This window comes from Hipposideros armiger, unplaced genomic scaffold (genome assembly GCF_001890085.2).
Source record: "Hipposideros armiger isolate ML-2016 unplaced genomic scaffold, ASM189008v1 scaffold_305, whole genome shotgun sequence".
NCBI lineage: Eukaryota > Metazoa > Chordata > Mammalia > Chiroptera > Hipposideridae > Hipposideros > Hipposideros armiger.
In genome coordinates this window covers 1,938,595-1,961,028 of record NW_017731655.1, presented here as the reverse complement: position 1 = coordinate 1,961,028, position 22,434 = coordinate 1,938,595, and the positions used below count along the sequence as shown (strand labels likewise).

The 22,434-nt window shown below is 33.0% G+C and overlaps 1 protein-coding gene across 1 annotated transcript in view; it reads right to left on the bottom strand.

Moving 5' to 3' along the window:
- Positions 1-590: 590 nt before the first annotated feature.
- DGKB (diacylglycerol kinase beta) overlaps positions 591-22,434 on the bottom strand; it is a gene marked incomplete at its 3' end in the record, with an annotated part of 506,452 nt that continues 484,608 nt past the window's right edge. Inside the window, exons 22-23 of the mRNA XM_019659894.1 lie at positions 9,991-10,081; positions 591-786 (exon numbers count right to left, since the gene is read on the bottom strand). Coding sequence (XP_019515439.1) covers positions 591-786; positions 9,991-10,081 — 287 coding nt within the window. The remainder of the gene's footprint in view (positions 787-9,990; positions 10,082-22,434) is intronic.

The window sequence follows — 22,434 nt, the reverse complement described above, 5'->3', positions numbered from 1 at the left end:
AGCTATTCTATCTTATTTTGTTAGTCCTTTGACCTCTGTTTCCCAGGTTTCCTACTGGTTATGGAATTCCTGGGAAAATAGCAGCATACAACTCAAATTTATTGTGGGATATTTAAACATTCCATTATATATGGTACATACAAAAATGGCTCAATGTATGATAGACTTACTGTCATAGCCTGACTGAGAAAAGCCAAGAACAAAAAAATCTTGCAATACAATCTTGGAAAAGCCTTAACTAGGCCCTTGTTAAGGCAACTAAAATATCCTGATGACTATCACATTCCAGAGTTTAATGCACAATATATACTATGTTTTTAACCACCAAATATCCACATGTATTTATTTTCAGTGGGAAGATATATCCAAAGAAGGAGAATGAAGGAGAAAAAAAATTATTGAAAAATATAGCCAGTTTACACATGATTTTAGAATCTATTATGATATAATTGAATCACACATGCATATCTGATATTATGAAAAATACAACTGTATAAGTATATAGACTTATACAATGGAAAACCTTAATGTTAATGTAGCCTTCAAAAGCAGATAAAGATCAACTTAACAAATTAACGTTAGAAACCTACCTTGACTTGCAAACTTCAACTCTTTGGCATCTGTGAGCGTGGTCCTTTTGTCTGACACTTTTTTCTCTATCCGGCGATGGCTTCGTCGTTTCTTAGACTCTCCCCAAAGATTGGATCCTCCATGCATGCTTGGTATATTCAAAATAGCAATTCCTTCCAGAGAGATGTTTATTAAATCTATCTGCACTCCATCACACTGATCAGCAAAAAGAAAAAGACAGAACAGTAAGATATTTTATCTTTCTTTTCTTGATTTCTTCATCTTCTAATAAGAGATTTTAAATACATAATCTTGTTATTTCTAAATAAATTTTTCAAGAACACTTAGTTACTGTAAATGTCAATATGATAGATAAAGCAGCCACTAACATTAACTACTTATCATTCATAGTCTTTAAAAATGATCAAGTTAAATCATGAGTGTCTCTTTGTTTACAGAAAACCTTTGGGAGGGAGACATGTTAGTGTCTGAATATATAACCAGTTATAAATTTCCAATGTGCATACAAAGAGGTTGATTCTGAGAAGTTCGTTCAGATTTTAAGCATAAATTTTAATGATTGCATCCAATTTAGAACACACTGCAAGGTACTATTGGGGGAAAGTGAAAAAACAGAATTCATAATTCATGGTCTCACTTTTTTGGGCAGAGAAAGAAGTGGCTTAAGAGACTTTGGAAAGAAAGAAAAACAAAGGAGAAAACAGCAATTGCAAGAGCTCTGAATTACATTGGCGTGGTCAAGGATGGTTTCTTGGTCTAGATTAATTTCCAAACACAGCGTCAAAGGCAAAGAGAGGCACAGTTGTCAAAATGAATATGGAGGACCAGGCAGGTGAGTGAGGGAAAGGCCAGGAGTAGCAGTAAACGCAATCTCAACCCATCATTACCTTATAGCTGCTATAACAATAAACTGGAAAATAAAAACCATCAGGCAGGCAGATTTTGTTCTGTTTTGTTTGCCTGGCGACACAGCACTCTCTTGATTTTGAAATATATGGAACTTGCTAACAGACTATGCTTTGCAATATTCAGAATGGTCACTTTAAAAAAGTTTTTTAAATTTTTTTCTGTTCATTTCCATTGATGGTCATGTGTGGAGAATGACAAGGCCATACTGTATTTTCAGAATTATTTCATTTGCTTTAAGTTTTCTAAAATGGTAGTAATTATAAATATATCCCAGATAGTGTTCTCCCATGTTCAGTTGTAAGTCAATATAAGAAACAATGTAAATATATAACATTTTATTTTACAAAGAACTTTGCTAGGGATATGCAATTCATAACTTGAAGTATTTCTGCAGTGGGATTGTTTTATTTGCCATGTCTTGTTATAGAAAACAAAACAAAACCCAAAAACATTGAAAATAACTTCATCATTCTTTCTCAAGGCAATCATGATTTCTGAACCTAGAAGAGCTAACGGTCCACCCAAATGATAAAAACAGAAAAACAAATAGAAAACCCTCTCTTGTTCCACATTTGCCTCATCACTCTGAATCTAATACTGTACCTTGTTCACTAAAATATAAAAACCGTGAAATAAAGAAACACATCTTGAGCCTACTTGGCAGGGCTAGAAACTAAGTCTAGAGAAGGTGCCAAGTTTTCATTCAATTTGTTTCAAGGAGGGTGAAGCCAAGGTCTGAATGATGACTTTTTCCCCCTTCGAAACAAGCGATTTCGTTCCCCTCCCTTCCTTTGCATGTATAAAATTAAGACGATTTCTTTTTACTAAAGAATTCTGCTCATGTGTATACTCACTTACCACTATATAGTCTAGATAAACAGATATTAATTTCATAATTAAAAGTAATCTTGTGTAAATACCCTGCAGGCCTCAATGAATCAAACACATACTGTGTGTCAGGCCTCCCACTGTCTTCAAGTGGAATGTACTGGCTGGATAATTAGACAGTACATATTTTTTAACCTTATTTGCATGCATATTATATCTTTTGCACTCTGACAAGCAGCAGTAACAACAAAAGTCAGATTACCACAGGGAATTCCCACAAAGAAGTCTTCATTCCTTATAATTTGCAGCCTAAATTAAAATAATTTGATCTTTGACAAGGATGAAATGTCAAGCAGAAGGGGGTCCTCTACAAGCCATGGCCTGTGGCTTCTGAAATCTGCCTAATTTATGTCAGTCACTTCTTAATACATATTTAAGTATTACACGGAAAAAATATGATAAATATGCAATCTGACACCTTTGGTATTTCCCTGCTGTTAATTTATAAAGGTCTGGTTTTCCCCCAAACTGACTAAAATCATTTAAATAACAGAAGAATTGCGACATAAGCTGGAGTTGGGGCCTGGCTTCCATTTTCACTCGATATTGAACACAGCAGGTAGTACTCTAAGACAATTATTTGACGAGTCCTTAGAACCCCACTGTGACAAGTTACTTTCAGAATTAGGGAAGTATTCTTTGTTCATCTGCAGAAAAGGAGAGCATGTTGCAAATAGGATTTTTTTTGTTTAATTGAACTAGGGTAGAGTTACATGTGACAATTGAGAAACATCATTGTATACTCTTATTCATGTTTTCACTCTTCAGAGTCTTGTCACGTGCAGTTTTAAGGAAACAGAGTAAATAGCTCTCTGAAAAAAATGAGGAAAAAAAAAAAGTTCAAGGAGTGCCAACAAAGAACGACTGAAGAACACCAAGGTTCCTGTGAGAGCAGGACGATGTACTTACATAAATTGCTATTTATTAATGATTTGTTTCCACTAGTTCTTGACCCCAGGCCACCTTCCTCTGTTTGCTTTAACATTATGTTCATTAGTCTGGAAAATTTCAGGGCTAGTTCTGATGGAGACCAGGGATTGGAGCGCACCGGTTGAGTGCATAGCAATAAAAGCTGAGGTGAAGGCTATGAAATATAAACAAGTTATAACACTGTGTCAGATGATATTTTCATCCACTTTGAAGATTTATGATTTTTAAAAAGGTAGCTACAGAGGAAGAGAATATAAAAGCTTAAAAGCTAACAGCCTCGGTTAGTCAATAAATCCTGAATATTTTTATTATGGATAAAAAAGTCGTTAACATATAGTACAAGGAGAGCTATTTACAGACTGCAAAACTGTGATGCCGTTGACCACTCTTTGCAGTTTTAAAATAGAAGATTTCATAACAGAGATAAATTTAATTAAAAGAAAAAATGGTTTAAAAAAATGTGCCAAGGTATTTTAATCTTAGTTTACAAATATGGACCCTGAACCATACTATATGGATGTTAAGGTCAACCTTTTATATGTAAATATAGTGTTTCACATTCAGTTAACATGCCATTTGAAATGAAAATTCAAACATGTGAAGAACCCTGGAGAGCTATAAATGCAGATAATAAATTTGATGAGATAAAACTAATGATAAAAATCAATATTATTTTTCATAGTGAGTCTAATTCTATGTCAAGGTCAGATAAAATTATTCAAAATTCTACTCAATGAAACATAAAAACATTGTTTTGTTCACTGTATATAATAGAGTAAAATGATTCATCTAAGCTTACTTTTAGGAGAGTTTCTGCAAACATACTAATTTATAAGACAAAATTATTTATGTTTTTGCTGAAAACCAAAGCAGCAAACCTAGAAATTAAAACAGGAATATACAAATAGCTTCACAGTATCTCTTTGGATGTATGAAGTCTGAGGTGCTCTATATTTTCCCAGTGAATAAATTTTTTGAAATACATTTTGTAAGTTTTAGCTACAAAACACAGTATGATATAGGGGATAAAAACAAGCCTTTTAGTTAATTTTAGTAATATTGCTGGTTCAAGATATCAAGTATTAGCCATAGTATTAGCAGGAAACCAGTTTAGTTTTATGTTATTCTTTTTTAGTAGATTTTGTGAAAGCTAAAAATTATTACTGAAATATTAGAACTCTTACCAAGAATACTTCATTAAAAACAACTTCTGGTAAACACAGAACAGAATTTTTATCTTTTGGTCATTCACTCCCATTTTACCTGTCACATTTCTTCCTCACTCTGTCCACTATGAAAAACTATGATGTATTCATCTTAATGAAGTTACAATGCTACGTTTCACTCTCAGCATATTTCTTGTTCTTTTCTGGAATAAGGAGTTATTTTTTGTTTTGGACTTAATGAGTCCAACTTTGGTTTCCTACGACTATCTTTGTTGAGGTCCACATTGTATCCCTTTGCTTCTAGAACTTCATTGCAAGAAAAGAAATCACCTGGGAATCTTTAGAGAAGAGGGTAAATGTTTTAAGTATTCTTATATCCCACACCCCAGGAAGAAACTTTTGGAAGTGATGGATATGTTGATGACATTAAGTGATAGTTTCACGATTATATACTTATCTCCAAACTCATGAATTTGCATACATTAAAAACGTACACCTTTTTGTATGTCTGCCATGCCTCTGTAAGGTGGTTAAAAAAAATGTCCTTTGACAAGTTTCATTTCCCCCACCCCAAGACAGTATTTTGGTAAGCATAAGACTAGACAAAGGTCCACCTGGTGCATGTTGAAAGACGATGGTTTTGATACAGGAGGTGCACAGACTAAATTGGTAAACTCGGCCCTATTGCCTTGAAGAGCTCTGGGCTTTCCAGTTACTGGGGAGTAAAATCTTACCTTTTGAATCTTGTCAATTTATTTTGTGTCTCTGACATTCTTATTGCCATTTATTAATTCTGGACATCACTTCAGATTTATAGAAGTATTTAATCATTAAGATAAATCTCAGTACTTCAGGATGAAAACTCTTGGCCTTAAAACTTACCATCCTTCCCAGCCTCACTGACAACTAAAAAACTGAAGAATGGGCTATTTTATTCTCCATTGAATTTGCCAGGTACAAGAAGCCAATAAAAAAATCTATGAGCTTTATAGTTTCAATGACAGATGCTGACCTGAGATTCTCAGGTGCATGCTCCAAATAGTTTAAAACAAACTTTGCTTTTAATATATTATATAGTAATTTTAAAACTGTACATCTTATGTTTTATTTTGTTATCTTCTGTAACAATGTTAGAAGATGAATGAAATTCTGAAACTTAAAAATTTCAACTTTGTTGATCTCCCTATTGCCATATATATTACATATATACTGCCATTACACACACACACACACACACACACACACACACACACACACATGTATATGTACACAATCTACAACTGATATGTTGCCTTAAATTTAAACATTTTGGCAGCAACACAATTCTTATTTCTCTTAAATTATTAAAAATATGCTCATCTGCTCATCTTTGTAATGGAAATATAATAGAATCCCTTTAATTCATAGGATTTTGAGGAAGGCTAAATCAAATAATGTACGTACACTGCTTAGCACCAAGCATGAGGTATAATTAATAACAGATAAATCTCAGCCATATTATTATCAACTATTGCCCCCACGATATTCATATTATTCCAAACATTCACCCCTTTTGGAAACATCTTCCTATATGAAAGAAAAATGTGAAATAAAGGATCACACAGTAAATGCTTTGTTTTGAAAGAGCTACTGATAAAACATATACCTATTACTTGAGGTACTCTTGTGCTGAAGTGATTTTATTTTCTGTTATGTATTTTCAAACCATAGTCAGTATAATTTTAGGCCAAATAGGAAACAACAGGAAACAAAATCAAATCTCCAAATTGCTGTTTTTGTTATATTTAATTATGAAGTAACCTTGAGGGTAGAAAGGCATATTCTGCTAATATGATAGACTGGATTCATTAAAAAGTGAGTAAAGAAGCAGGTTTTTGTATTACCATCCATACACACAAACACATATGCACACACACCAAGTTTTAGAATTGAGATAAATACCTAAAATTAACAGTATTTCAAGTTATACAACAATAGAATGGGGAGTGTACAGCACTGGCTCTGATTTATAAATGCTATTATAGGGGTTCCCAGAATCAGCCAGTAAATGCTGAGTTAGTAAACTAGACCTGAAGGGCATGTATTATAGAAACACAACCTTTAGAAGATTCACTTAGCGCTAGTTGTCTAGATTTCTTGGAGAATATTCTAAATAGCTTTCTGTACTATATAAGGCTCTGTGGAAAAAAATCACGAATTTCATCATGTATTAACTTTAAAATCAATGTTTTTCACACTTATTTTCATTCAAATGTCTTTCGCTATATGATACATTTCCTTGACTATTTTTCACTTTGTGACACGTATAACACTATACTACATAGATCAGTGTTTCCTTTTCAATGAACACTTTATTGTTTTAGAGCAGTTGAAGGTTCACAGCAACATTGAGAGGAAGGTACAGAGGTTTCTCACACATACACCTCCGCCCCCACACATGCTCAGACTCTCCCATTATCAACATCCCCCCCAGAGTGGTACATGTGTTACAACTGATGAGCTTACATTGACACATCACAATCACCCCAAGTCCACAGTTTATATCAAGGTTCACTCTTGGTGTATATTCTATGGATTTGCAAAATGTATAATGACGCTACTACCATCGTATCATACAGATATTTTTTTTTCACTGCCTTAAAAACCACCTTTTTCTGTTTCCACAGTTTCGCCTTTTCCAGAATGTTATATGTTGGCATCATACATTATGTAGCATTTTCAGATTGGCATCTTTTGCTTAGGAAAATGCATTTATTGTTCCTCCATGTCTTTCCATGGCTTGAAAGCTCATTTCCTTTTAGCACTGAAAAATATTTGTCTGGATGTGCCACAGTTTATTTACCCATTCACCTACTGAAGGACCTCTTGTTTGCTTCCAAGTTTTGGCAATCATTAATTAAGCTGTTAGAAATATCCATATGCAGATTTTTACATTGACATTAGTTTTCAACTCCTTTGGGTTTTCAAATCTGAGGAGCATGATTGATGGATCGTGTGGTAAGAGTATGTTTAGTTTTGTAAGAAACTGCCAAAGTGTCTTCCAAGGTGACTGTATCATTTTACATTCCCACCAGCAATGCCAGTTCCTATTGCTCCACATCCTTACCTGCATTTGGTGGTGTCAGTATTCTAATAGGTGTGCAGTGGTATCTCACTGTTGTTTTTAATTTGCATTTCCTTGATGACATATGGTGTGGAGTATCATTTTATATGTTTATTTGTCCTCTGTATATCTTTTTTGATAAAGTGTCTGTTAAGGTCTTTGGCCCATTTTTCAATGGGGTTATTTATTTTCTTACTGTTGAATTTTAAGAGTTACGTGTATATTTTGAATAACAGTCCTTTATCAGATGTATCTTTTACAAATATTTTCTCTCCATCTGTGGATTGTTTTCTCATTCTCTTGATATTGCCATTCACAGAGTGGAGTTTTTAATTTCAGTGAAGTCCAGGTTATCAATTATTTATTTCATGGACTGTTCCTTTGAGTCATATGTGAAAGGGCATCACCACATCTAGGTTTTCTGTTTTATCATTTGGAAGTCTTATAATTTTGCATTTTACATTTAGGTCTGTGATCCATTTTCAGTTCATTTTTGTTAAGGGTGAAGGTCTGTGTCTAGATTTGTTTCTCGTTTTGCCTACAGATGTCCAGTTATTCCAGAACCACTTGTTAAAAAGACCATCTTTGCTCCATTATATTGTCTTTCCTCCTTTGTCAAAGATCAGCTAACTATAACTATTTCTGATATCTCTATTCTGTTCCATTGATTTATTTGTCTATTCCTTCACCAATATTGCATTGTTTTGAGTACTGTAGCTCTATAGTAAGTCTTTAAGTCAGATCCTCCAGTTTTGTTCTCCTTCAATATTGTGTTGATTATTCTGGATCTTTTGTCTCTTCAAATAAACTTTGGGATCAGTTGTTAAAACTACAAAATAATGCTGGGATTTTGATGGGATAATGTTGAATATATAGATTAATTTGGGAAGAAATAACATCTTGACAATTATGAGTTTTCCTATCTAGGAACATGGAATATCTCTTCTTGATCATTTTGTTTCAATGTGTGTTTTCAGCAGTAGGATAAGGTAAATAGAGGTGCAACAGGCTTCAGAGGATCCACCCTATATTCAACCAGAAGACATACTTATATTTTTTTTCACTTTTGCGTTCTTCTACAGATTTTCTTTGAGAATTCTGAGTGTAAGATATGCCCAAAATCCACAATATAATTTTTTTTAAATATTTCTGAAAGTAAAGGGATACTTTAGATGTTTTTCATAAATATATATGCACATACACAACTATATAAATTATAACACTACACACACTTACACCTTCATGAACAGTTGTCACTGAAAGTTCATGTTGATCGTAAATCCTTCATCTTTTGTGATTCTACTCCTTTTTAGGGTTACAATCTGATTCAGACATGAAAGGCTTTTTCCATTCCATGACCATCAATTCTACTTCTAATATTTCAATTTATCCACCAATCATAATGAAAAAAAAGTTACATTTTGAAATAGTGAAAATGTTACATTCAGAGATAGTATCACTTCTGCTGTTATTATCATTAACACTAAATTAGAAACGTAGGATAATGAAGAAGCAAGCCAGACCATTACAATTCTATATGTTTCATAACTGCTTTCATTTATCAAACTTATTACCTGAATACCACAAATTATTTAGGTCTCAGAAGACACATTATACATCTATTTAAAATGAAAAGTGTTGAAGGTAATATTTCTCAATTCATATCAGTCATGAGATTGTCTTGTTTCATAATTCTGTTCCTTTGGTTTTTCTTTCCCACTTATCAAAATAGTTCATTTCTGCTTTCTTTAACCCCTAATATCTCCCAATAAAACTAAGTTATTTTCTATTACAACTTATCTCCAAAACTTTTAATTCTATAGCATCTATATTTTTTGGTAGACCTATTTGCTTCAAATCTTTTGAAAATGTATTTTTCTTGCTATCTTTGCTCTCTATCTTGGCTTTTCCACTTTCTATAAAAATGTAATGGGGAAATGGCAACCTCGGGAACCGAGAAAATCCAGCTAATGAGTGGGAATGGAATGGAAAAGTATACTCTCTAACCTTTATTCATGAAAGTAAGTACAATTTTAGTGAACTGTGTTTTAAAGGTTATAAGATATTGAGACCTGAAAATACTAAGTTTTTAAAAAAATGTATCTTGCAACTTTTCTCCTTCTGTTCAAGTACTTACTTTTATCTTACATTTTTCTATCCACGCTATGCCCCGTAACTTCTCCATTGATTTCTAAAATTGTGTTTCACCTCTCATTCCTTTATACTATATTAAAATAACTCATACTCAAACTTAACTTTATACTAATATTTCAGAGAGTGCTAGATTCCCAATGAGTGACAGAAATGAAATTTTAGAATCATGGGTAAAGATATGTGGACTGTTCAAAATATGTCTTTCCATGAGCTGCCATAAACATATTAATAACCAAAGACAATTCTTACTTCTATTTCTACAGATTCATGTAGCTTCTTGCAGGTGGCTGAGAAAGTTTCAGATGTGCCAAATTCAAAATACCAAAATTTGTTCTTCATTCTGAAAAAGGAAAGAAAGAATCAGCTTAGACAATTATCAATAACAGAAAAAAAAATTTTTTTTTAATGGATTAGTCCTGTCTTGTGCTATAAGTGATGGAAAAGGTTTGAGGACACGTACCATCCATAATGTAATAGATGTTCACATAATTTTCAAAGCTTAAATGTTGGTGTCAAATCGTATGACTGCCCCTGAGGGGATTACAGGAATGTTTGGTCTGACAGATTCAAGTATATCTTTGACTTTTCCATACATTGGTTGCCCAGGTTTTAAAATATGATTGTAGTGCTTACTATTCTTAGCTTATTCTTAGACAACTTCATTTGTGACCAGCCACTCTATATTCATAAAGAGGAAAAAAAAGTCTGGACATTTTTGAGAAAAGTAAAAATAAATGTAAAAAAATTAATATGCTAACATTTTCTATGTGGCTATGTATTCATTAGAAATTGACATGATTGCATAGCATATTAAAATTTTTTTAAATGTGGTTATTCATAAAGATAAAATTTAATAATTTGAATATAAGCATGAATAATTTTGTTAAGATATTGTCCTCTTTTATATGAATACTGGAAAATTATGATACAGCATAAAAGAACTAAAGAAGTAATACTGTTTTATTAATATAACAAAAGTTGCAATGAAAATATAGTTTAAATCATTTCAGCATTTAACCTGGAAGTAAGGTGTTCAAAATTTATTTTCTCTCATTACCTATTGGCCATATATTTATTTCTTCTGGAATTAATTAAATTTATGATCATTTCATGTAATTTTACAAAGTTGACTAGATTTTTATATTACCCAGTATTGCATTTAAAAATTCATTCTCATGAAAAATAGCTTTTAATTATACATACTCTAATAAGGTATCATGCCCTCAATTAGAAGAAAATAGGTAAAAAGGAGATACATGTTTTCACATACAAAGGCAAGACAGAAAGATATTTTTATGTTCAAATATGCCACTCACATCAAATTATTCTTTTTGACATAAATATTGCTATGTGCTTTTCACATTAGCATATAAAACATTTCAACAATTAAAAAGGCATTTGGCAAGGACCTCAGTACTTAATTAAACTCTACTTTAGTTATGTAAAATAACATGGAACCTAATCCAGTGCTTATCATTATGCTTTATTGAATAGAGTTCTCTGATATGACATTATAAATTATAAAAGTCATCTAGACATATTCAATAATAGCCTCATACAAGGTTTTATTCACTTAACAAAATTTTCATTAGCTCATGTATCAATCACCATATTCAAACCAGTAATCTGAAGCCCAATATAGGTGTCACAGGACTGTAGCACCCTGAATCCTTATTCTTTTCTAGAGAACATTTTCTATGGGTTATGGCCTGATTTTATATATCTGAGTACATAGCAATAGATGATAGCCGTTAGAACAGGGGCAAACATTTAATGCCAAAGATCTGTGGGCCTGAACCTCATGTAAATTTATATAAAATTAATGCAAATACCTACTTAATAGATGTACTTTTACAAATTTGTACACTGGCTGAAGTTATCTGAAATTAAAAATATTTTCCTAATGATTCATCATTCTGATGAAAAATATATCATTCAGTATATTGAGGGGAAAATATTGTGCTGTTTGAGGTGGTCTGAAGACAACATTAGAATAATCATTAGCAGACATTTCATGACAGCTTAGAATTGTTTTCTACATTCAGCAAGTTTTCTAATAACACTTTTGTGTTGGCCTTTTATCCAGACCTTTCTGGATTCATTTATTCATTTGCTCATTCATTCAACAAATATTTAGTGAGAACATTCATTTCTATATGCTACTGTTTTTAGTGCTCAAGATACAAATATGAATGTAATAATCTTTGTCTATATGAAGCGCAGGCTGTTGCAAATTATGGGCATATAAAATAATTAAAAAGTTAATCTCTAAATGAAATATGAGCAAAGTTTTGTAAGAAAATACTTTAATCAAACAGCTACTTTTATCTCGAACGGTCCAAAGAGCTTTAGAAGAGAAGCTGACATTTTAATAGGTAAGTAGAAGACAATAAACAGGAGGAAATTGAGACAGCTTCTGAGCATTTTCAGGAGTGCAGTATAACTGAAGAGAATGCTGACTGCAAGCTAACTCTAGTTCAGGACATGTATGCCAAGTTATAGGATTTGAACTTGGAATTATTGATTAATAGGATGCTGACAGAAGTTTATTAGCAGTGGAGTGACATGACTAGCTTAATTATATGGGCAAATAATGTGGAAATGCTGGTATTGTGGACAGAAATGTGGCTACTGGAAAACTACAAATGAAATATAATTCGAGGCCTAATCCAAGTGGCAAGGGAGATGGAGAAGAGAGGCTCCATTCAACAGACTTAAATGAGGTAGAATCAATAGGAACTGGTGATATTAAGTTATAGTGATTTCTGCCATACCTAGGTTATCTCTGGCAGCATACGTGGGAATACCAGAACATTACTCCAGCAAAGGAAGGGCTTGTGAGCTTATATTTTGACCTGTTCTGTGATCTAATGTATATTGTATCGCAGTTTAAAAATTAAATCTATATGAGGTTTCTGATTCAATATAAATGATTACTCTCCCTATTTTTTTCCATTCTGTCCATCAAAATTCTTTATAGCTTAATTAGGATGATGAGGCGCTCGGATCAGCTAACCAAGATATACCTTGGCAAACAAAAAACCCCAGAAATTCTGAGAATTTACATTCAGCCTTGATTCACCCTATTAGTTAGCATTACTGCTCATGTGCAAAAGCTGCTTTAAATTCTCCATTATTACAACCATTTTATGTTTCACTTAGATAAATATATGGAGGTAATAAAAAGCACACAGAATCAGATTCCACATGACAAATTAAAAGCTGTTAAATTTTATTTTTTTTCAACCAAACTGGTCTTTAGGTTGTAGAAATGCAAAAAAATAAATAAAATGAAAAACACATTTAAGCATGTATGCTATTTATTTTTACGGCTCACATTAGAAAATGACCCAAATAATTCAAACTCACATTTGTCAGAGAAAACATATAGTTTGTGACTTTAAAAATAAGGTAACTGGACATTTTACCCATTATGAAATGTTCATACCGCAGTCTTATTTATTGTATTCTTAGACAAGTTTTGTGGTTGCAGGTGTGACGACAAATGTCCTACCCAAAAAAGTTATTAGTAGCATTATAATTTTAAGTCATTAATATATGAAACCCTATTTCAATGAATTTAATTATCTACAGGTTTCAATTTAGTATCTAAAGTGCTTGGCTACCAGATGTTCAGGTAAAAATGAATAAATTAGCTCATATTTACCAGGCATTTTCTTACTAACAGTAATTTTGCTTCTTTTACATATCCTCTGGAAAATGTGACCTATCAGAGTTTTTGCTCAAGAAAAAATAATTCTTGTCATTATGAAATTTAGTTAATATTTAGTTCTCCAAGCTCTGAACTTTCAAACAGGTAATTTAATTTCTAGCCATGTATTTTCCTTGGAATTCTTCTTCCTGGTTTACATGTTGTTATTGTTGTTTTTTTTAGCTTCTGTCTGCTAAGTAATTTTAATGCAGCAAACATAAAAGAAAACAAACAAACAGAACGTGAAATGGTAGTGCATTCTCCCCCGCCCTAAATACCAAAGAACCTAATTAGATACAAAGCTCATTTCTAACAAAGATACAACAAACAGAGACATGAAATTGCCTCATTTATCTTACCATAGAAAGCACACAAGCCATAAACGCACAGAAAGTTTTAATTCAGTGAGATTACTCTTAAAGGTCAACTTTCTCTCTTATAGGTGTGTTTCTCTTATTATTTTATGTATTTAGTGGTGATATAGGAGATATAGGAAGACCATTTAATATGTATAAAGCTAAATAATCTATTAGATACTTGAATTCGTTTTCAAGAATCCTTAACTACGCTATTCAATATCGTATAGATAATTTGTTCATCAAATGACAAAATAAAGCCCTCTTTAATCTTTGCTTTTGAACTGAAAGCAAAAACATAATGTCGTAAGTAGCTTAGTTAAAGTAGATTTAAAATGAATACTTTTTTGAATCATTACAGATGTTTCAAAAATTTTCTATTTTTTATTAGCTCATTAGTTTTCTCTCACTTTTGCCATGTTATGAAAGTATTTCAGTGGTCATTTTATAGCTGGTTTAAAATTATTTTCTCATGGAGATGATATTTCTAACAATTCAGTAACTTTAATAATAAAATTCAGTCTCACAATTTGATAGGATACCCTAGAAACATAGCAGGAATTTTGAACTTGGCCAACAATATTGGTGATGAGAGATGCAGCACCGTTGACGGAGCAATAAGGCAAGTGTTTAAAGTGGTACATTTATGTCACAGAATCAATTCAGTTTTATTTGTTTTTCATTGCCAAGAGACATTACACCAAACGTTAGTTATAGGGTTACTCATTTATTCCTAAACATAGTGAGGTATTACATTTAAAAATATACCACAAATCAAATGGAAGGGCCTGGGTGGAACCCAATTTCACCAATAGATGAGCAGCGTCTGAAAGCTGTAGTTTGAGGGAGAAGATTTCATGGGGTGTGGCATGTTGGCAGGGCAGTGGGGCTTTGTCAGTGAAAGAGCCATAGGTTAGCATAACAGTAAAGGTGGGGGACACCCATAGTTTGCATTGTTTGTCACCTATTGAAATCTCCTATAAACTAAATGCCATCTGAATGAACCATAGAAATAGACATGTTTTAAGAACCAAGTCCAGGGGCGGCTGGTTAGCTCAGGTGGTTAGAGCACAGGTTCATAACACCAAAGGTCACCTGTTAGATCCCCACATGGGCCACTGAGCTGCACCCTCCACAACTAGATTGAAAAACAACTACTTGACTTGGAGCTGATGGGTCCTGGAAAAACACACTGCTCCCCAATTAAAAAAAAAGAAAAACCAAGTCCATACCCAACTTGAATGAAATCAGCAATTTAATTTTTTCTTTTGATTGGTAAATAAAAAATCACCAATAAATGGTTATGTAAAAGATTGCTCAAAGTTTGGAATATTGGAATAAATAAGGACTTCTACTATAAAAATTACAGTATCAAGCATGTAAGTATGTAAAAAGTTATATATTGGCTTGTAGAAATCTGAAACTACAGTGTTACGGAAATTGCCATCCATATGAACATTNCTATGCAATTTTTCATTTTAAATTAAATCATACGAATAATTTTCCTCTCTCCCTAAACCCATTAAAAGTCCAGTACTTTATATCAGAGATGACATTGAGTGATTCACAAATTAATGAAACCACTGCTACAATGCTCTAAACTTTAGGGAGTAGTATTATTAAAATCTTATAAAATCTGACTGCCTCCACTCCCTGCTCCTTCTGCAGCACGTGTCTCGCTTATTTAAATACTGAGCCTATGTAAAGCCATTTTATCAACACTTTCATGCTAAATAATATTCTAAAGTAAGTAAGAAGTACTCAGATATTTTCATGCAGGCAGACTGGTGAGAAGGTTGATCAAGCAATCAAACTGTAAACTTGTTCCTTGAAGCAGAAGTGAGCTTTTTATAATGACTGAACGTGGAGGCAAAATTTTGCAGGTGCTGTGAGAGTTTGGGGCATCTTCCTGGTCCCTAAATCCATGGGAAATTTTTCTAGGAGACCCATGGCACTTTGTAACCTCAGCCAACATTTAGGAAGTTTAAGTACATGGGTTCTCTGCATTTTGCAGGTTCAAGTAATGCTGTTACAGCACCCAGGTTATAGGATTGGGGTGGGGTAGGGGGGTGGGTAAATCACGAGAACCTTAAATTTGAGACAATTTTATGTCATGATATTCTGAGGTCAATCCCAATGGATTTTATCTTTTGACCCATTGTGCAGAATGGTTTCCTGATTAGGCTGTTTCAAAGCTAAAAGAGACAAAAATAGGGCTGAGCAGCCAGCCAGCCAAATGTACCTTTTATAAATCTATCTCTAAACTTGTAGAGAACTCTAACAATGGTTTCATTAATTTAGCAATCACTCAATGTCATACCTATTATAATGTACTAAGCTCTTAAGAGAGAAAGAAAAAAAGAAAATTGTTTTATTCCCATGATTTAATTTAAAATGAAAAATTGCACCGATGGTAGTCTTGTTAAACTTTTTTGATTTGCTTTATGATTTAAAGTATGGACTTTCTTTTCTTCAAGGCCATGCTTTTGTCTTCTGTGTTAAAACTCCTCCGTGAGCATTTTTATCTTTCTAGGACAGTTATGAAAGCACTTAAGTCATTTTAATAAAAACTGGTAATATGTACTTAAAACTNGTGAGGATATTTTATATTCACACCAAAGAGAGCAAACATTTTTCATGTCTCCAAACAAGATATAATTTTTTTAAATGACATAAAAATGCTTGTGTCTAATGCTCATTTGTAAGATATGCTTGTTAAGTCCCCAGGAGACAATGAAACATGCCATAGAAACTTCAGACACAATCATATAATACTCCATCATTTTAGAAAAAAGATGGGTATTCTAAAAATATAATTTTTAACCTGAATTACTTTTACAAGAGTAAAGAAAGTTTCTCATATGTAAGAATATGAAAGAGTTGCTCCCAAAGTCAATTAGTTTAGTACATTTTTTCAATTCTCTTAAAAAAATAAATGTAGTTATATGACTATTTTTATCATAATATGAATCAACTATTTCTTTCCTAGAAGTTCTTTTTCTCTGCTTTTTATTGCAAATTAGAGATAATTAGGAGAGTCAGAATGGAAAAGTATAAAAGCAGTAGTAATGTCATATTGCAGAAGTATAGATACATAGTAAGCCACCAAAGAGCAATAATAAATTAATCATTACATAAAATGGACAACTAAACCTACAAAATATTTAAACAATGTCCAAGCATGTTTAGAACTGGATGTTTCAATAATAACTAGATCTTTACTGTTAAAACAAATATTTTGTAATCATAAAAGCTTACCTAAGAAAATTGTTAGGGAAAATAAGTGAAATTTCTGATAGCAATGATTGCTATTGTTATTGAGCATGCTACTGTCATATGTAAACTCAGTGAGGCTTATCACTTTCCCAATGGGAAGAACTGGATGTAGCAAATATAACTTAAGAAATTCTAGCTCCCCACGCCCCATACTCTTTAATTAAATGTAATAGTGAATGTAGCAGCATCCCCTGAAACATTTTTCTAAGTCATAAGGAAAATGTCATAAGTCAGGTGAGCCATATTTAGATGGCATCTTTGTTCATATTTATATTTTAAAATTTCTTTTATTCCCCTCTCCTGAAATTAGAACTAAAGATGATAATGTGATCTAGAGCTGACTAATGAGACCTGAGGGTAGTATAATACAGGCTTTTAGGAAAGATTTTCAACTCTGATAAAGAGACACATACAAAGTGAAAGCTCTGCCCCTACTTCCTGTTTTTGCATGTTATCAAAAAAGGATATTATAAGGGCCAGCCGAGTGGCTCAGTTAGTTAAGAGCTCACTCAAGCGTGCGAGCTCTGAGCAACAGGGCTGCCGGTTTGATTCCTGGCCCGAGCTGAGCTGTCGCTGAGCTGCCAACAGGTGGCAGGATGGCTCAGCTAAAAAACAAAGAAAAGAAAAAAAAAGGGGGGGTATTATAATTGGAAATGGAATAGCCATCTTGCCCCCATGAAGGGAAAGGCAAGGAGGCTGACCCAGATCCTGACAGAGTTGAACGTCCTAATCAGTCAACTCTGAAATAGTTTGTGTCTGGATTTCTAACCAGGTGAGATTTATAAATAGACTCTTAGTATTTGTTTTGTGTATTCTGTTACTTGCATCCAAAAACACACTGACAAGCCCACTGTAGTTTAAAGGGAATTTTCACATATATTATCATCAATGAGATATTTAGAAAATCTAATTTAGGTGATGTATTTGGCATATAATAATATTTTTCTACTTGTGAAATTTGGTAGCAACTGAAATAAAGGAGTTAGGGTGCAGACTTTCTGTTCAGCACAATTCCCTATGTTTATCTTGTGACTAGATATGCAAATATTGCTAAATATGCTTTCCTCATTTGACTTGCTAAGCCCCCTGAATTTTTAAAGAATTATTCCCACATTTATAAACTTGAAATAATCTTGGGGGAACACGAACCCTCATAAAATATCCCTTTTAGAAGCGTCTTCAATTTATACCTTATGTTTTATCACAGTCAATGAAGTTTGTATAGACTAGAAAGCAGCTAGTTAAGTTTATACTTCTCATCTTCCTCTATACTTTATCCAATAGCTTAGAAATAGAGTCATCTGGTGATATCTGAATTAATGAAATATACCATGATGTCAGATTTTCTGCAGAAATATTTAAGGTATATTATTTCTCACTAATATGAATAGGAGCATGTAGGGCCTAATCAAATTTAATAGTGAAAATGCGATTAAGGTTTGTTGTCTCAATATAAAAAGAAAGCTCTAGCTTATTTCAATTGATTATGGTATTCATGAATAGAAACTGTCCACCACACAAAAAAACTGTCTTTAGTGTGCTTAAAAACAAAAGAGGAAGGCACTACAAATTCGAGAATTAGCATGTCTCCATGCCTAACTGTGGATATCCGGAAAAGCTACACTGCTGTCCTCTCAGGTGGCACAGGAATTCATTTATTCAACATTCTGAGCACCTACTGGTATTGCAATAGGCACTGGAATTACATGAGGACCTAGAATTGTAGAAGCCTCTACTTGCATAACACCTAATTTCTAGTCAAGAAAACGATATTAAACTATGAAATATTTGTGATAAGTGCTAGAAAGGAGGCTTACAGGATGGTGTTAAGAGTGTACACAATAAAAAGGAGTAGGAAGATTTTTATTAAGGAAGGAAATTGGTCAGGTTTCCCAAAGACTTTAGGTAACAGAGCTCCTCAACCCATTCTTTTTCCTTTGCTTGAAGTCCATAGTTACCAAGTAATCAGAGAGTTAATTTGGCTTTCCATCAATTTTGATATCATGAAAATGATGTCTTGAATTTTGGAATTGTGTATTTTAATCCTTAGAAAAAAATTACCACCAACTTTCCCGCTATTGTATGTGGTACATAAATTTTGTTCCTTCGTAAACTTGAGCAAGTGAAGAAGAGCTTGATCACTTCTTGGTGCCATGATACAATTATGTTTTTGCATTTACCAAAATGAGGATATATTGGGCTATGATCCCACAGTCAAGGTGTTGCCCACTAGGAGGCCTGCTGGAAAGCCCAATTAGCCTTTGCAGATAATAGGGACAACCATTATAACTGCACAACACAGATTTAATACATTGAGCAAGACAGTAAAAGAATTGCTGTCTGCATCCTCTCTCTTTCTACCATTCCCCAACTTCCTCCCTTCCTTCCTTTCCTTCTTTCCTTCCTTTTCTTTCTCCCTCTCTTCCTTCTTTTGTGTCCTATTTATTTGCTTTTAGTGAATTGTACTAAGCCAATCAATTATTTAAGCAACAAGTATAAGAATATAAAGATTCTTTAGTATTAATGCAGTTCAACACATATTAAGGAACACCAACGTAAGTTTCAAGGAAGTTAGTTAAAAGTAGTTGTTTCAGTAGACTTAATATCACAGACAGCTCTGGTTTTCTGTCCTGACTTATGGACAATTCTTCACAATGAGAAAAAAAAAATGTTTGGTAACTTGGTACATCTAACAACTACGAGAAGGGGTCAACGTTATAAACTAATTATCCCTGTTTAATGACATTTGCTTTGCATACTAAAATATGAATGACATCTGAAATCACTAGACAAAGCAGTTTCAAAACACAAAGCAGTTTCAAAATAAGGAGTTCAAAATAGTAAAACAAATATTACACAAATATTTTTTGAAAAATGTATTTACTTTAATCACTAAAAGGCCAATTAATTTTTTCTATTACTATCCTCAGTAATATGGGATAATTTTAAATCAATAATTATGTATCATTAGAACTATTATACCTTGAACATTTTAATCTATTTCTCCTAACCAATTTTAGATCTTATATTTTTTAAAAACTTGTAAAAATAAAGAAAAAAAATGACACCTCTCTAGTTCCTTCACACATTATTTCTCTTACCTATATTCTGTGACGACTACCACAGCTTCATAAGTAAAAAAATATATATACTTTAAAAAAAAAAGCAACCTGTTTCTATTCTCTGAAAATTAGTTAAGTGTTTTACCTTTTGTTTTTCTTCACACATCAGCAGTTCTTTTCCAATTCTGTAACAAGAAGCACAACTTTGCATTGTGAAAATGCTGTGCACCTTAAAACTTCTCTCACACTACACCTAAAAAATAGGGCAATATTCCTTTTTCCAATATTATAGAGTGGTTGTATAAACACATTAATTATCTTGTATAAAAATAATAAGGATAGGTATCAGACTACTTGAGTTATATTGAAAATGCTGATATTTTTAATCAAATTGAAGAATTATATAGACTAACACATGAATCAGTAAATCTATTATTATTTAGATTGCATTTTCTGACACTGATCTATATCTTGAGGGACTCAGAAGACTCCTTGAAATATCATGATCTGTTTTTGTTTCCAGCAAAGATGCTATAACTTACATAAAATATTCAGGCTGACTTGTATATAAACTAATTGACAGATGTAGGCATTATCATTTGGGAATTAATCATTGTGCTGATACACTCAAGTATATGTTGGATAATTCTAACATTAATGTGAAAAACCATTTCCCCTCTTTTTCTCCCTAGTATTATTACTGTTTTATTTTTAAAATATGCCTAGCCCATATACTATTTTCTCTCATTTGGAATTATGCCCATGAAAACAGGTAATAAATGGAAATGAATTCCATTGGAAATTTTTTTTTATAAAACTATTTTCAATTTGCATTACTATCAACAAATCAACAATCCAGTTTTTTCTTCTATATTAAAATAGTTAGCAACATGTTTCATTGTTTTCCAGAATTTAAATCATAAGTCAGCAATATTTTTCCATTGAGACAAAACAAAGTGATATCCTTGTCCACAAAGGTAGTACGATAATCTGAACCTAGATAGAGTGTTAAAGTCATCGCATCCTGAATATTATTGGATTTTGATAGCCACTCATTTAGGTTAATAACTCAATTAAAGATGTTTCCTATTGTGAACAGACTATAGAGATTGGAGAGAATATTTCATTTTCATTTTGTAACTATCAATATGAAAAATCTCCTGGAGACTCTTTCTTAGTGAGTGGTCAAATATTCATAAAATAATCATAAGATCGTTCCTTATATGTTTTTGTGTCACTTAATCTGGCCAGAATTCATTATTATGGAATCACATATGTGAGCAGAAACTCTATTTTCCACTCAGCTATTTCTCTAAAAATTTAGAATATAATCATTTGACAGATGAAAACAAAAAGCAACTTCCTTAGGAGCATGAAAGGGAAGACCAAAGAAAGGAGCGTCTGTTCTTCTTGTTCATCCATTCACTCAACAAATACTTACTGAACACTTCTTATGTGTCAGGCTCTGTCCTAGTTGCTGGAAATTCATCAATGGTTAAGACAGATAACGTTCCTGCTGTCATATTGCTCATGACCATTATTTGTCTAAACATAAGTTGCGATTCCCTATTATTACTTAGAATTAATGAACCACTCTCCCCTTCTCTTCTCATTGAAAAGCAGAGTGTATAGTAAGTAAAAACCCAAAGCCATTAAAACAAAACATAAAACATTTAATTCAGCCAATTCCTGGACTAGTCTTTACAATTAAATTAGGATTTTATTCATAAGTAATTAAAGTATTATTGACTACAGTGGTAGACTGTTTAATGGGCACAAATTCTTCCCATTCCTAAATACATGGCCCTATGCAGTCAGGCTATGTCATTTCTCCCTTCCAGAGGTAAATAAATCCCTTTCTCTACCCCCATACTTCTGGACTAGCCTCGGTGACTTACTTGGACCAACAGCACGTAGCAGAAGTGTTGATGTACAAGTTCCAGAATCTGGGCCTCAAGGGATGTGTAAATGCTGCTTTCCCCCTCTTGAAGCATTGTCATGACCCCCATGTTGTAAAGAGGCTCGAAATGGAAACGACGTGAAGAGGAAGATCTGATATCCCAGCTGAGCTCAGCCCCTAGCTCACCCAGTAGCTTACTGCGGCTGAGGAGCTGTCCAGCCAATCCACAGAAATACAAAAAGTAATAAACTGCTGTTGTTTTACACCACTAAGTTTTGTTGTGATGCACTATGTATCAATGGATAAAAGGCACAAAAACTTATTTTACACATTACACTGTGCTAAGCACAGCATATACCCAAGTCAGCAAAAGCTTCCTTAAGCTCT